At 31.1% G+C, this 17489-nt stretch overlaps 2 protein-coding genes across 3 annotated transcripts in view; one reads left to right on the top strand and one right to left on the bottom strand.

Annotated features, from left to right (window-relative positions):
* Positions 1 to 17489, top strand: part of LOC141532589 (neurotrimin) — a 358743-nt gene that overhangs the window by 183282 nt on the left and 157972 nt on the right. The window lies entirely within an intron of this gene.
* On the bottom strand, positions 642 to 6671 carry LOC141532643 (uncharacterized). Its single transcript, XM_074251097.1, has 2 exons — positions 5318 to 6671; positions 642 to 2028 (listed from the first exon to the last, which is right to left on the bottom strand). The coding sequence occupies exons 1-2, from the start codon at positions 6554 to 6556 to the stop codon at positions 742 to 744; spliced, it is 2526 nt and encodes an 841-aa protein (XP_074107198.1). The 5' UTR covers positions 6557 to 6671; the 3' UTR covers positions 642 to 741.

The following is a 17489-nucleotide window of genomic DNA, read 5'->3' as shown; positions in this document are numbered from 1 at the left end:
GAAATTTTTTAATCCAAAGGTTTGAGCCCTTCGAGCTCAAAAACGCAACTATTATACTTCTTCGAGCTCGAAAATCTAGTGGTTGTAGTTAACAAACTTTTTTGAAAAATTTTAATTGCGATATCTTCTAATTGAACCGATTGTTTTTGATGGGGTGTGCCGTATTCGACGCAGTTTTTTGAGCACTAAAAGATTATTTGTTACCTACCAAATGATTCATCGTAAAATATTAAAGTTATTTTAAGAAAATCAATTTTTTCGATTTTTTCGTCAACGATATCTCACGAACACATCAACCGCATTTAACCGGCCCGGCGGCGGTCGACATGGTTTTTTGATGTTGAGAGCTGATTAGTTTTACACATACATACGGACATAGTGACATCTTCACGGAAATGGTCAGAATCGCTTTCTAGAGCCTCAAAACGTGGAAATCTGAATTTTTGAAAATTTTTAATTTTCTTTAGAGGGAAGTTAAAAATTTTCTTCTGAAGATAAACGTTTTTTAACTGAAAAATTTTACTTGATTAAAAAATCTTTCGTCTTGAATCAAGACAATCAGACTCTTGAAAATGATTGTCAAAGTTAAAAATTATTTCTCTTAAATCAATTTATTTTTTTAGTCCAAAAAAATTCCACCATTCTAAATAAAATCATGATTTATTATAGACATATACATTAATAAATTTCTACAAAAAAAATCTTCAATAATTCCTCTTATCCATATTCGATGTAATAAAATTAAAGAAGATGATCTAAGCAGCCAGTGTCTCTTAATTCAAGCAACATATCACCGAATAAAGCTGACATAGCATCACCACCCGCGAGCTCTACAATCAATTCGAACTCTCTCTCATCCGGCACTGCACTAGCAGCCGTTGAAGCAGCCTCATTGTTAGTATCTGGGTCATCACAAAACCCGTGCAAAACGGGCAGAAAGTATAATGCAACAATAAATCCGTAAGCAGCCCGTCGCTTATAATCCTCGAGCATCTTCTCGGAAGAGTACCGGCCTAGATCAATTAACCCGGCTTTCCCAAGATAATCCAGTAGTGCGTCGTGATAAGCTCGGAATATCTCATCGAACCTATTTTTCCTGTCCTCCGAGGAGACACTGAGGTAGAGGAAAGTCGAGAGGTCAATGGATGGCGACGCGTATCTCATCATGCCAAAGTCTATTAACATTACCTCTAACCTCTTCTCCTTTTTCTTCATACCATCATCATCATCATCATCATCATCATCATTATCGTTATCATTAATACCACATGCTCTACGAAAAAGCATATTACTCCGTGTGAAATCCCCGTGGCACAAAGTAGCTAGTGGTTCAACAGGTTTTATAGCATCGAGCATTATCGTACTAAATGCGTCACTCAAGTAATGTTCCATTTTCTTGCAGAAATTATCATCGTAGTTGATTTTCCGCAACCACTCGACTGGTCGGCTCCCAACTGCCTTTATAACATTAGACACAAAATTTCCATCAATAAACCAGGCTTCTTTGATACCGTTAACTATTTTCATAAATTTATCCAAATCGCGTTCCTTGAATGAGTAATGCGTTCCATGAAAATACCCGAGTTCGCGTACGGCGCTGATTACATACCAAAAAGGTATGTCAAAAACAGCGGGACACAATTTGAAGCCTTTTTTAGTAACATTCTCCAGGACGATAACACTTTTTTCAATTGGATCTTTGACAGAGCCATGATAAAATTTAGGAATTCCCTTCATGCCATTTTTAGTAAAAAGTTTGTAGAAAATTATTTCGTTAGTAAAAATTTGCCTAATATTGAACTGTTCGAGGCGCTTTTTTATAACAGGAGGGCTCTTTATCACTAAATGAAGCGCTTCGTAGTTGGTGAACACTATGTCTATAAAATTGACCTCTGATAATGCGAAGGTATCGTTGCTAGAAGTGGATATCGATTCAACTTGGTCACTGTTTTTGTTCAATGTTTTAAGTACTTCTGGTATGATTTCGCGCTTCAACCACCCTAGAGTCTCTGAAGCAGAAGTCATTTTTTATTAAATATTAACACGATAATTGTACGTTTGTTTTTCACTTGCACGCGTTTCATGGGAAATTGACAATGTGGCATAAAAAGTTATTACCACTGTAAATTTATATCGGTCTGCCGAGCTGATAGACGCCAGGTGAGACAAATAATAATTATGTATTTGCGATGCACAGATGTTATCTGATAAAGTGTTATCGGCTTTGTTATTTTTATCTCTATTTACAGTCAGTAGTTTTTCTCGATTTTTTTTTTCTTTTATCTTATTTGTGGTTTTTAATTGCAGTTGACAGGCATCTTAGGTAACACCTGATCATTAATGATCAGCAGCAGAAATTCTAAAACAAGATTATCGCTGATAGAAGAAAATGTAAAAAAATTAAATTTTCTGTAAAAAAAATATGCTGAAAATTTTTTTGTATCTTTAAAATTTCACTTAAAATACAGATTTTGAACTTTTTGGAAATTTCATTTGCCTATATATGGGTTAATGTGGCCAATTTTCATACCAGGCCTCATATAGACTTATCAGAACATATCAAAAATTAAATGTAAACATTTCAGGTCATATATGAAAATATCAGGTCTTGTCAGAAAATTTTTTTCGGAATTGGAGCCTTTGAGAATTTCCAAAAATTCATTTTATGATTTTTTCCTATGAATTTAAATTTGAATTTTTTAAATTTCCTAGCTCATTACGTTTTTTTTCTACTTTACTTTTATTGCAAGTTTGAAATGATGTTTTAGTGATAAAAAATGTTTCCTAGAAAAAAATAGAATGTATCATTATAAAATTTCTTTGAAAAACTAGTATGAATAATTTAAAAAACTAATTTTTAGAATCCATAATTAAATATAATTTGAATCAACATATGTAATTACATAAGTGAATATAAAATATTGAAACCTACTAATTAAATTCATGAAATGTAATTGAAGATAGTTCTAGGGGTGTGTGTATGGAGAGCGTAAAATTTATTATCTCTTTTGAGCAGAGTAATCCTTATTTGAAAAGCAGATCTATAGTATACATACCGACGCGATGAAAGGATAACTTTACGCGTAAGCTCTTCTTTTACAGTCGTATTTCTACCCTCAGTTATTTTTCCAGGTTTTTATATATGCATACACGGAATAATACATTTATATATCTTTTGTACATACATCCAGCGGTATTATACCGACACTTCAATTCACTCCAGATGCGTCCTTTAGTTAAATTGTATAGCTTTTTTATAACACACATTTCATTTTACTCATTTTATTTTATTAACTTTTTTATTCTTTCCTTACTAGAATAAACATTTTCATACGCTCATTATCTTGAAAAATTAACCATTGTTAATTTAATTAAATTATTTTCATTGTTTGTGATTGTTGTAATCACAATTATGATTACTGAAAAATTAATTAATTGAAAACATAGATTTAATTGATATACAAAATAAATTCAAAGAAAGACTGAAAAATTTTTAAAAAAGTTTTTGAAAGTGACACATTTTTGTTTTATCAAAATTTAAACATATATCTATAAAACTCGACTTACAAGAGAAGTTTAATAATAAATAATCATTTTATTTTAATGTAATAAATCTTTTTAACACAAACACAGATTATATATCAATAATAATGTAATAAATCTGAAACAATGTTATTCAAAATTTGAAACTAGATCTTTACTTGCACTCCATGAGAAAATTATATGTTTAATTATATGCAATTAACTTTTTTTTTTTTTATTATCATATCGTTAATTAGGCATCATATATTACCATAATATTAAGAAGTAAATGATACTTAAAAAGTGTATAATGCTTACCTTATGATTACTAATTGAGACAATAGCTTACGAAATTTTTAAATTAATAATGACGTAATAAAAAATTTTTTATTTTTTTTACCAGGTCAAAGTGAATTGGGTCCTATGAACATTTCTAGAGTAATATATCTTTATTAAACTATTTAATAAATCTTTATTAACAATTAATGAATCATTTTTAAATGCGTTGATCTATGTAATTGAAGGAGATTTCCGTCTATATAATCACTCATCACGAAACCTCGGGAACCATAGGACATCTAGAAACTGGAAATTCGGTAGTAATATTATCTGTTTAGTAGGAATAAAAAAAATGCATATTTCAGAAACGGATGGTTAAAAAAATTTGAAAAATTCATGAACACGTATTTCTGTCAGTCTTAAAAACATAAATTTTTGAAAAAAGCTCTCAAACTCACAAAGTAGACGATTTTATATGGAATGTCTCATAAATAAATTTATAAAACAAAACTGCACTTAGGATAAAATTAATTTGAATCAAGGGAAAAATTCTTGAACGGAATAAAAAAAATTTGAAAATATTCTTGAATTAAGTAAAATTGACTTGAAACAAGAAAAATTTCTTAGAATTTTTTGACTGAAATCAAGAAGATGAAGTTCTTAAAAATTATTCACTCGATTCAAGTAAGTTTTTTTTTTTTTTTTTAAATATACGATTAACTGTTAGGAAATGTACATTTAAAAAATTATGTATTTATCAATAGTTAAAAAATATTTAGTTACATTCAATAAATGAACATATTGTTTCAAAACAAATAAATTTATCAACAGTAAATAAATTTTGATATCAGTGTCTTTATCATGGATTCTTATAAGAATCACGAGTCATTACTTCCATAAATAAACGCAATCCATTAATTAAATCAGTTATCTGTTTGATACCCACACTAGCAGTCAACAAACTAATAAAAATAAAAAATTAAACGAAGTATATTAATCAGCAGTAATAATTAATAATAAAGTAACTTACAAGGTGATAAGATGATATCATCATTTTTTTATAGCCAGTTATTTACAATAATTAACAATTTATAACATTTTTTATCTACATAAAGTTAAAATAGAATAAAAAAACAGAGTAAATCGAAAACAATCAAATACTTCAGCAATCAAGAAAATTCCTTATACATCTAATGTTCTACCCAACCAATCACACTATAATTACATTGGTGTCATTAATCAAACACAATCGCTTCATACGACGTTTTCAAATTTCCGCGATCTCTTACTGACACACATGCACAGCTATAACTACACATTGAAGGTTACGTAAGTTAATATTAACGTAGTCACGTAAGCGGCAACCATCTCTCCTTTTCTGGTCCGTTAGTTGCGTCTGTCACCAATAATCGACGTGACACGAATATTCCGAAAAAAGTGCCATCTATCATTTTCCAACGACCCAAAAAAATGTTGAGTGCATCACCATTAACTGACAGCATTTTTCATCCTAAACTTGCAGTACGTGCTCCAAATACCCGCGGTCCCGCATGTCCAACAGAATGTCCGCCAATTCCTCTGAAAAAGCATCACCACCCACTTCCTTGGTGATCATCGCCATTTTTACATTGTCAAAATTTTTTACCTCATCGGGAGTGATTTTCGACATTCCGCGAATCACCGGCAAGAAAAACATCGCAATAACGAACCCAAACATCGCGTGACGCTTATAATCTTCCAGGAAATTCTTCTCTGAATAGTTTTCCAAATTCTCAATCTTCTGTTCCTTCAGGTAACCAATAACAGCGTTATAGTAAGCCTTGAAAATCTCCGTGAATCGCTCATTCCTGTCCTTGGTAGAGCAATTTAAGTACAAAAACGTGGACACATCAATGCTCGGCGAGGAATATCTAAGCATCGCGAAATCAATTAACATAGTTTCCAAACCGCCATTTTTTTCGCGGAAGAAAATGTTGCTTTTGGTGAAGTCACCGTGACAGAGCGTCGCAAGAGGTTCTTTGGGGGTAACCGCTTCCATCATTACGGTATCAAACGCATTGGAAAGAAAACCCTCCATTTTGTCAAGAAAAACGGGATCATAGTTTTTTTTCCTCAAGTACTCGACAGGTCTCACTGACACCAAATTTATGAACATTCTGAAGGTTTCTCCAGGGGAATAGCGATACTCCATAAGACTGCCAACTATTTCCGCGAATTTTTCCGGCTGACGAACCTTCATCGCATAACTCATTCCATGGAAACGTCCTATTGCTTGCATCGCAGCAATTATGTACTCGAAAGGTATGTCGTAACTTTTTAGACACATTTTGTAGCCCAGATGGACGATGTTCTCAATCACTATTATCATTCCCGCTGGATTTTTTAGGTCTTCAGCCGTGAAAAAACATCGCGGAAATTCACTTTCGTTTACAATATCACATTGCGAAAACTTTTCGTAGAACAGGATTTCGTTATGGAACAGCGCGTCCAGATGCATGATGTTGTTAAATGAATCTAACAGTGAAGGTCGCTTTATCACTAATTGCACAACTTTGTCTTTCTCTTCTGGATTTGAAATTTTGAAGCGCACCTCCGCGAAAATTACAGTAGAAAGGAGTAAAAAACCTTCGGGATAGGAAAGATTCAGAATGGTGTCAGATTTTGAATAATTTTTGTGGAGTTTCAGCGCCACTTTCGGGATAACATTGTCCTCTACCCATTTTTTGATCTCTTCTTTCTCACTCGGTTGGAACATTTTATGTTTGGTTGTATTAGATTCTGTTGGTATGATTCAGGATTTCAATTGCACTGCTCGAGAGTGATATAATGCTCGCTAGCGAATGGCAATGAGGATACTAACCATGGAAACAGCTGCAGTCTAATTGAATGTAATCATTCTTGATTGCAGGCTACTTAACTTGTTTTTGCGTTACTCCGATAACTATAGTCTAAGTGGAGCCTTGAGTTATCGCGAATGCAATTGCACTGTTGCTTGATTAGTTGGCTGTTTGCTGGTAGTGGCTATAACTTTTAACATGTTTGAGAGCACTGGCCTCACGGCGGATAAATGTCGATGACATTTTGTTGACAAGGTGATAATTTCTGGTTGAGACGATATTGAATATGAAATTATGGATGGAATATTAGTAAATAGATTGGTTGACAGCTTGGGGAAAATTAATCAGTTAAATATTCTTGAATGAAGTTCATTTCATGGAAAAGTTTTTATTTTGTTGAAAACTGATTTTTATTAAACTAAAACAAAATTTATATATCAAATTGCGAACACATACTTCAAACGATTTATCTGAAGATTAACTCCATACATATTAATTATATTTTTTTGGAAAATTTGAGCTTGGAACATTGAATCAAATTTGCATAAAGGTGATTTTTAAATTTCATTGACAAATTTTAACGTGAAAAGTAAAAAATAATAAATTATTAAAAATACTATGTTTGCTTAAATAAAATTAATTACTTCAATGTAACATCCTAGAATTTTACAAAAAATGCTACTAAAAGACATTGAAAAAAATATTCATGCAATTTTTTCTAAAATGTTAAAGTTTAATTGTTATAATAAATAAATTGATAATAATTGATATCATAAATAAAAAAAAAAAACATTGAACAGATTCAATTCAAACTTATGATAGACAAGCTCTTTAGGAAAGTTAAAAACATTTTTTTCTTGTTTTTAAAACATAATATTTCAAAATTAACTTTCTTCTAAGGAGACGATTCAACGACCATGCGCCGTATGTCGGTGATTATCCGAACTACATTTAATCAAAAAATTATATTCGGGCTTATGAGACTTTATCAAGCAAGATATATTTATATACGTCCCAAATGACCCAAATATGAATATTTATGGGTCAGATCAAAAAATTTTTCACGAATTATGTTTGAACTCAGTGAATCATCTTGAAAAGTTGTAATTGATTTAAATCTATACTTAGTGAAGCATTTTTAGAGCACTTAAGGATCAAGGGAAGATGGTTGAATGGTTTTTTGAAGTTAACTTTTTCCAACATCATTGTGTGGAATTAACTTAATTGGCCAGACACTGTTATGTCGAAAGTAAAGCGAAGAGGTACCTACAATAAGGTAAAGATGAAAAAGAAGAAAAAGAATAAGATGGAAGGAAAGAAGAGAGTGAATAGAGTAAAGATAAAGAGTATGCGGTACGTGAATGAATCGTTTCCTTGAAGTTGGAAATAAAAAAAAAGGAAAGGAGCTGGAGAAATAATAAAAGAAAAACCCAAAGAAGTTGAGACCTCGTCGACATTCCCGAGACGATTTCATCTTGAGATAGTAGGTCTAGAGTTATTTGGTGTTGTGTATGATGAAAATAAAGATACTTTTTTATTTATTTGGCTTTGCTAACTTTTTAACTTTGGTAATCTTTATTGAGTAAATAATATTTGGATTTTTGGAGGATTGATTTAATGAATTTATTGGAAGGTGAGAGTTTGTCAAAAAAGAAATTTCGAAGTTTTTTATGAAAAGAAAGTTTTTCTCAATTAATTTTTAATATCTTTGCAATTTTCATTGAATATTATTCATCACAAATTCGAGTATTTGGACGAATATAAATAAATGATTTTTTTTTCATCTTTGATTATAGTTTACATATATTTAATACATTTTTCAAAATACTCCTAAATGTGCTATTATATATTTTTTGTAAATAATTGATAAAACATATCTTGTGTCTAATACCTCATTAGATATTAACATTTTTTCTTTAAATTATCATTTCCATCAATATTTTTATTATTATTATTTTTATCATTACCAATATCATAAATTAACAATGTTTATTGATTATTGCAGATAAAATAATAAATCAGAATTGATGTCTAAGAAATAATTAAGTAGTTAAAAAAAATTAATTAATATTTATCGACCTTGTAGGCCAACTGATTGCTGGTCGGTCTGTAGTCATTGAATAAACCAGACTCGGTTAGCTTGCATCTAGTGATTAATATTACGTAACTAACTGTTATAATAATAATTCATTTAGTTGATGAACATTAGCTGCAACTTAAATACGTAATGTTGTTAATTATTATTTTACACTGAAAAAAAACTCCAGACAAAAATTATTAGACTCAATAATTTTTTGAAATAAACAATTTGATATGTTAATTTTTTAAATAATACCAAAAGAATATAAAATAATAGTAAAAACCTTAAATCTCAAAGATTTCTTAGTTTGTCCGAAATATCTAAAAATATATTAAAACAACAGAAAATATCATTAACTAAAATTTATCGCGCGAAAAATTTTCATAAATATTATACCAAATATTTTTTTATCCGTCGAGTCGTTTTAATAATAAAGCGTACCAAAGTTGCATAAAATATAGCTGAAAAGTGAAGGGCAATTTTTTAAAATGTAAAATACATTGAAAAATTGTTTTTTATGAAAAAATAATTTAACAAAAATTTATGAAGCGTTTATTATAATAAAATAAAAGATTTTTGGGCAAAAAAAGAACCTGTTAAACTTCATTAAGATTTTTTTGTAATATTACCGAAGTATTTTTTCATTGAGAATGATATCTAGCATTAATTATTGCTCCAATAGAAAAACATGATTTTCTCTCCCTCTTTTTTTTTTTTTTTTTTCAAGTCGTATTCAATCGATATTTATAAAAAATTCCTCAAAATTTTGTATTCTATCAAAAGTATGTACTGAATAAAAAAAAAATTTAAAAACCCTCGGGTATAAAAATTTCAATATTGCTTGCATACAGTCATCCGTTTCATAAAATACCGGCATGATATTGAAGCAAAATAAAAAATTCTTTGTAAGCTCAAAAAAATTCCCCTTCCCTGTTCATTTTTACAATCTTCGTTAAACACATATAAAATTAAAGTCCGCATCTTGGTATTTTTTACCTCCGGTTTTTTCAAACTGCCGTTACCGTTTACGCTTTCCGTTTTCTCCGCCTCCGAAGTGGAGGCTGGCATCCGTTGGCAAATATACAAGTGCGAATTTATCGAGCTTCTCTAAACGGTTTAATCCAATTTTCCTACAAATTGGCGGCGACAGTTTTTACCTGGCTATCGTGTTTTCTATCTTTTCTCTACCAAACTGTCAAGTCCAGTGACTTTAACTCTCCGTTTTTTTATCTATTCCACCTTTTCCGTTTACTATTATTATTATTATTATTATTATTATTATTATTATCATTATTATTATTATTAGTTATTACTTATTATTTTTCTTTTTTTATTAATACACATATACATTTTTTTAATCCAGCGCATCAGTATCCATCGAGCTTATCGGACATTTTAAATTCTCAACTGTCGATACTTAATTGAAATTTTTATCGAAACTCTCTCCGAACCTCGAGATACTGCTATGATAGATTAAATAACTTTCTTACAAGCTTACAAGTTTATTATTATTATCTTAGTTTCGTTTTATTCTGGAATTTTTTAATAGTGTTAGATTAATGTCAATAACATGATGCATCCACACTGATACTTTGAAAAAATTTATGATTATCTTTCCTAATTAAACTTTAAAACTACCTTTTTGTCACTACTTTTGATGTGTTGAAAAGCCGTTGACAGAGTAATTATATAGAAAAAACAAAATAGTAAAATTTAATTAGATTTTGGTTAAATGGTACATGGGTCTCCAGAGTGACACAATATTAAATGTCACAAAACATAATGTAAAACAGTGTTATAGCCAACATTCATAATTTAATATTGAAAAAAATGATTTGTAGCGGTTATTGTCGTCAATAATGACTCTCACTCTATAAAAATGATCGTTTTAAATAGTAAAATGTGCCAAGTCAATATTTATAGTTTCATTTTTATCGTTGCGTTGAAAACTTAATATTTTACCTTGTAAATATTGTCGTAGGCTACATTAAAATGTTAAATTTACTTCATAGAAATTTATTAACCTTTCTTGATATTTTTTATGTATCATATAATAGTATTTTACGTGCAACATGATAAACATTGAAGGTAAAATTATTATTTATTATACGTCAACTTTTTTTACTTTTACATAGTTTTTATTACTATTAGAAATAGCATTTAGGCACGCAGTAGCCTATCGGATCCGGCCTTCGCTTACCAGAGTATTGGACCGGGTTCGAGTCCGGCGTACACCAATGAATATTTTCTATATTTAAGTGTATTATTCTGCTCAGCCAAAAAAAAAAAATAAAACGAGTTCCAACCTCAAAAGTTTATCCACTACCGTAGTCGCCCATAACCTTAGTAGATTATGCGGCTTTAAACAAATAAAGAAAAGAAAGAAGTAGCATTTTTATTTATATAATTATTGAATTGTACCATGTGAATGAAAAATATCATAAACTAATTATTAAAATCACTCTTTACATGTTTGAAATAGTATTAATTGGATGTAGATAATTATTTTTTATAAATTCATTGTTACAGCTTATGATTTAGTTTTTTCCGTGTATGATTATTAATTGGCTGAAGAGAATTTGATTACAAAAATTTTAAATAAGCCTAAACAAATTGAAAATGACACATGATTGATTCTAAGAGTACTTAAAGCAGATGTTTACTAATATTAACTTTGAAGATTGTTGATCTTAGTATCGCGAGTCGGTAATGCCAACAACAAGAAAACGCATCATCGAGATTTAGTGGGCAAATATCGTTCTAGAAAATTGAAATTTCTCCCTCACTGTTGCTCCTACTTACTTGATCTTCTTTCCTTTTCTACGCCCAAGTTTGCCTTCCGTCATCTCTTTCTGAAAGTCGATTAGTCCTGTTTAATCAGCAATCAAAATCTTAACTAACTAAAAATTTAATCACTGAACATAAAATATTAACTAGTTTCAACAAGCTTCAAGCTTAATAATTATCTTACAGAAAATCGATTATTAAAACACTTTTTATTTGACTTATTTTATATAAATTCAATTTTTATTTAAAAATTTGATACCTTACAATTGGATTAAAAAATTACATGAAAAGAGGATCAAATTTTCTCGTACCAAATAATCTCAAAAATATTAATGATAAAATTTACTTGATATAAAAAATATGAAAACTGCCTCTCATAAAAATATCATCAAAGTCACAGTAAACATGTTTGATGCAATGAGATATATATTACTATTACTATCACTGCGTATGTTACTGAATTGACGTTGAGATATTATCAAGTGTATTTGATGTAAGCTTCTTTGGTGAAATCTACTTCAATCATAAAATTTTAAGTGGGTTAATTAAGCAAATAAGTCATTAGCAGACATATTTAATTTCAAATGATACTAATGTTATTCAAATTATGTACCATCAGAGACGTGTTTGTAATATTAACTGGAAACATCGAAACTGTCAAGATTTACTTCTGGTAGTTTAACTGTTCCGAACACAACCAGCTCCGAATTTCTCACAACCCAGAGATAACATCCAGAAACGTAAACTACGATGTGGTGTTACAGCCCTTCAATCCGTTGGATAGTAATGCGTATAAGTTGCTTAGTTATATATGCGATACATAAACAGACGTCGCAAATTCACGAACAATTTAACCTAGAGATGTAATATTCTATCACCCATGAATTATTTTTTCTACCATGTAATTTTACATGTAAATCCGCAGTGAACCCTTTATCGATCTTATGCAAGTGCTAGTGCTCGAAATAATCAACGCGAGTATTTGAACAGTGTAAATCAATTAAAGTTTCAATTTCTAATGGAAATTAAATCTTCTTGAGTACCCTCCATATATAGATGCTTATCACATATACATATTTAATCCTCCGTTGAAAGTGATGTACGTGTTAACACATGAAGTTTAATTTATTTGGCTAAGGGTTTTCACAAACTTATAACTTATAATCGACATAATTTTCTAAGCCAGCTAGAGGGTCTTGATTGCTTCACTTTCGTAGTATTAAACTATTCGATTAACCTTAACCGAGAGTTTAATATAATTAATAACAGAATAATTACCATATAAAAATTGTTTTTGTATGATATTTGTTTCAAAAGTTCAATGTCAAAATAATTAAGATTGAACAGTTAATTTTACATGAATTCATATAAAACATTATATTAAGGTAGAACTCTCGCGACTTCCGTAGTCAAAAGTTGATGTTAGAGTGTCCGGTACATATACTTGAGAGTCATTATTGACAAGCCTAAAATTTTTTGCTGTTTATGTACTTATTTTAGCCAATCACGAACGAGAAACTGATCGCTTGAAAAGTCTGACAACACTGCATGAGTGTTAAGATATTTTACAATGGTTACACTGTAGTGTTTTGGACCAGCTGTAGACTAACCTCTGTTTTGATTCATGCGTTTATTTATTTATTTACATACATCTATTCGGAAATATAATTACAATGTCTGAAAAAAAAATAATTGACAGTATTGTTTTGTTTTTTCAGAAAAATCAGTAATAAAATTTTTTGTGTTGATGTGTTAACTGATTTTAAATTTTACTATTTTTTATTATTTCATCTGACTATTATTTTTATAACTTATGAAAGATTAATATACACTACTGGAAAAAATTAAGGGATCAAAAAAAAATTCCAAATTTTTCGGTAGTTTTCAACAGGCCGTAACTTTGAGAGAAATGGTCGTACAGGAAATAAAAAAAAAGGAAATTGTAGCTCCAAGTGTCTAGTTTTTGGATTAGAACTTCAAAATTTTGTAGCCTCCGCGGTTTCTGAGTAATCGTAGAAAAACCAGCAACAAAAAAATTCTCAAAATTTTTTTAGTTTTTTTTTTTGTCTTCGGGCGTGGAAAAAATTTTTTTAGCTTAACCACCATAAGGATCGATCACTTTGTTCATTTAGCTTTAATTTCTTTTTTTAAACACCCTGATACGTCCACTCCTCGCTGAGATATCGGTCTTCAAATGGAAAAGGATCTTTTTGTCTTTGATTATCGATATCTCAGCAACCAATGATCGCACAGAAAGTTAAAGGTGGGTTTCAAGAACTTGAATGAATTCCCCTTAACGGCCGTCCATTGTTTTTTCGAAAAAAATTTTTTCTTTCCGTCACATGAATTTGAAAATGCAACAAAAAAGGGCTTTTAGTGGTTTTTGGAAAATCAAGCGCTGGATCGAAAATATTGAGGAAACCACTAATGTTAAATGTGCCTTTTACAGTTCAATATGTCCACAAAAACCCTACAAAGAATCAAATTAATCCAGCCAGCCGTTTTTTTGTTTCACTTGATCGAATTTTTGAAAAAATTAAAGGATCACGTTTTTGCTCTGAAAAGCTCATAATTTTTAAAAATGAGAAAAAAATTGTTTTTTCGAGCTTTTTCCACATTTTTGTTCCAGAAAGTGCTTAAATTGAAAAAAAAAAATTAAAAAAATAATTTTTTTGAAATTTTTTCTCTGAAAAGTTTAAGAAAACAATTACCGCCGGCATTAGCGTTATCCAAAGCGTACCACGTGGAGGTCGCGCGGTCGGATTTACGCTTCTGTGTGTGTGTGTGTGTAAGGTATTTCAGGAGAATTGAGACCCGGTGGCTCGTCAGTTCCACCGTATTTAATGACTCCAAACTCATTCTCTGAAGGTTTTTGTTGGTTCAATACCGGGTATTACCACCTCTGTTTTCAATAACGGCTCTCAAACGTTCAGCCATGTTTATGCAGACGGTAATTTGAGGCTGCGGAATGGTATTCCAAATGTGCTGAAGCGCGCGCTCCAAAGCAGCTATGTTCTGCAAATTTGGATACTCTCTGCGCAACCGACGGCCCATTATGTCCCAAACGTGCTCTATAGGGTTGAGATCTGGACTCATTGCTGGGTGTCGCAACAATGTGATGTCATGCCGCTCAAAGAAGCGCCGGGTAATGTTGGCTGTGTGTGGACGTGCATTATCTTGCATCAATATGAACGACCTCAGATGTTGTCGTCTGCGCAGAACAATGGGCCTTAAAATTTGGTCGATGTAACGTCTAGCTGTCAAATTTTCGCGTACAATTACCAAAGGTGTTCTCCAATTTCGTGAAACGCCGCCCCACACCATAACTGATCCACCGCCGTAGGCAACGACTGGACGGACAAAGTTCTGGCGAAAACGTTCTCCACGACGGCGCCAAACGAGAGGACGTCGATCGTTGCCATACAGATTAAAACGAGACTCATCAGTGAATAAAACATTTGTCCATTCCCTCAAGTTCCAATTTCGATGATCGTAAGCATACGCTAAACGAGCTCGACGATGTCTTGCTGTCAACAGGGGTACACGATTAGGATGTCGTGCGTGTAACCCAGTTTCACGAAGACGGTTGATGATTGTTCGAGAGCAAATGTTTCGCACTTGATGCCGTCGTCGCTGTTGCTGTTGTTGTTGCTGTTGTCTGCGATTGGGGAAGTTTCGAGCGACAATATTCGCATTGACGAAAGGTTGTCGTTGAACTTCTCTAACAATTGTTCGATCATCGCGGACATTAGTGACTCGATGGCGACCTTGTCCGGGGCGACGATGATATTGATTCATCTCTTGGTATCTGGTATAAGCTCGAGATACGACAGATTGACTTACACCCATCCGGATAGCAACTGCATGTTGAGTGTAACCTTCGTCGATAAGAGTCACTAACCGAGCGACTTCCACCTCCGATAAATGTCGTCTAACCATGATTAAGAATCAAAAGTCAGAAATTTTCAATTTTGACCAAAAAATTAAAAAAAATTTTTTTTAGCGCAGAGGGATTAGTTTTGAAAAAACTGTTGAATGAAGCGATTTGCTAAGGATTCACAAAAGAAAAGAAAAAAAAACTCCGAAAAGCGTATGAAAAAATCGAAATTCGATTGGGGGTATTAACTTTTTTATTAATTTAATTAAAAGGAGATCAGTAGAATCAAGGAATGCAGCGGTGGAAAGGTGATAAAAATCATTGGGCGATGATTTTTTGAGTTTCCTTAACTTGTTAAAAAAATTTTTTTTTAATTTTTTTCGAAAAAATTTTTTTTTGAAAATTTAAGCACTTTTTGGAACGAAAATGTGGAAAAAGCTCGAAAAAATCATTTTTTCTCATTTTTAAAAATGATGAGCTTTTCAGAGCAAAAACGTGATCCTTTAATTTTTTCAAAAATTCGATCAAGTGAAACAAAAAAACGGCTGGCTGGATTAATTTGATTCTTTGTAGGGTTTTTGTGGACATATTGAACTGTAAAAGGCACATTTAACATTAGTGGTTTCCTCAATATTTTCGATCCAGCGCTTGATTTTCCAAAAAACCACTAAAAGCCCTTTTTTTGTTGCATTTTCAAATTCATGTGACGGAAAGAAAAAATTTTTTTTCGAAAAAACAATGGACAGTCGTTAAGGGAAATTCATTCAAGTTCTTGAAACCCACCTTTAACTTTCTGTGCGATCATTGGTTGCTGAGATATCGATAATCAAAGACAAAAAGATCCTTTTCCATTTGAAGACCGATATCTCAGCGAGGAGTGGACGTATCAGGGTGTTTAAAAAAAGAAATTAAAGCTAAATGAACAAAGTATTCGATCCTCATGGTGGTTAAGCTAAAAAAATTTTTTCCACGCCCGTAGACCAAAAAAAAAAACTAAAAAAATTTTGAGAATTTTTTTGTTGCTGGTTTTTCTACGATTACTCAGAAACCGCGGAGGCTACAAAATTTTGAAGTTCTAATCCAAAAACTAGACACTTGGAGCTACAATTTCCTTTTTTTTTTATTTCCTGTACGACCATTTCTCTCAAAGTTACGGCCTGTTGAAAACTACCGAAAAATTTGGAATTTTTTTTTGATCCCTTAATTTTTTCCAGTAGTGTATATTATTATATTAAAATTGTTAACTTTTTTGTATTTATAATGTATGTATAAAAATACTTATTTTCATAAAATAATCATTGTTATTTTTTTTTAAATAAATAAAGTTAATAACTATGATATTACACCTAACGTACATTAAACTTTTCAAATTTCTCAGCGCTTGTGCATCTCATACTTTTTTTCGCGGCTCACAAAACTTGCGTTGTTGCCATTAGCTTTATTAACCTATCCCTTTCTCGGCTAAAGTCTGGTAAATTTTTCATTACTTATTAATAAATATCTTTGAAACTGTGTGGTAATTATCAATGAAATTATTTTTAAAAAATTGTTTAGTTGTTAGTTAACGTTACTCTAGTTTTTTAAAAAGATCCTAAGAAAAGTTTCTGAGATATAAAAATGTTTGTAGGTAAACTTTTGGATATCCCGTATACCGTAATGTATAACAGCGTTCGAAACTCAAACTTTGAAATTAAATATCTCTGAAACTAGATGGTCAAAAATTTTCAAATTGTGCCAATCGATGCAGAATTATACAAATATTAATCTGCCAAAATTTTTAAAAAATCCTAAGAAAACTACTCTGGCAAAGGTACTACTACATTCACAATGTTAAAAATAGTTGCTGTAGAAGGCGCATATGTGCTTTGCATAGTAATTTTCTGTTTACTTTTATTAAGATAGTATTTCTTCAATAAATAAAAATTTTTTCATTCGCTTGCAATTGAATATTACATAAATGGAATTCATTCTACAAAAGGATTAATAATCAAGCAGCTTGATGACAGAGAATGAAAGGTCTCTAGTAAGAAGGGAAAACGTGAAAATTAATCCTCTTTAGTTCCACCGACAAAATAAAATGAATTTCGTAATAAATCCTAGTAGGTTT

The sequence above is a fragment of the Cotesia typhae genome, unplaced genomic scaffold (assembly GCF_013202065.1).
Source record: "Cotesia typhae breed Kobodo isofemale line unplaced genomic scaffold, CoteBio_Ctyphae contig_65, whole genome shotgun sequence".
Lineage (NCBI taxonomy): Eukaryota > Metazoa > Arthropoda > Insecta > Hymenoptera > Braconidae > Cotesia > Cotesia typhae.
This window is presented reverse-complemented; position numbering and strand designations above follow the sequence as displayed.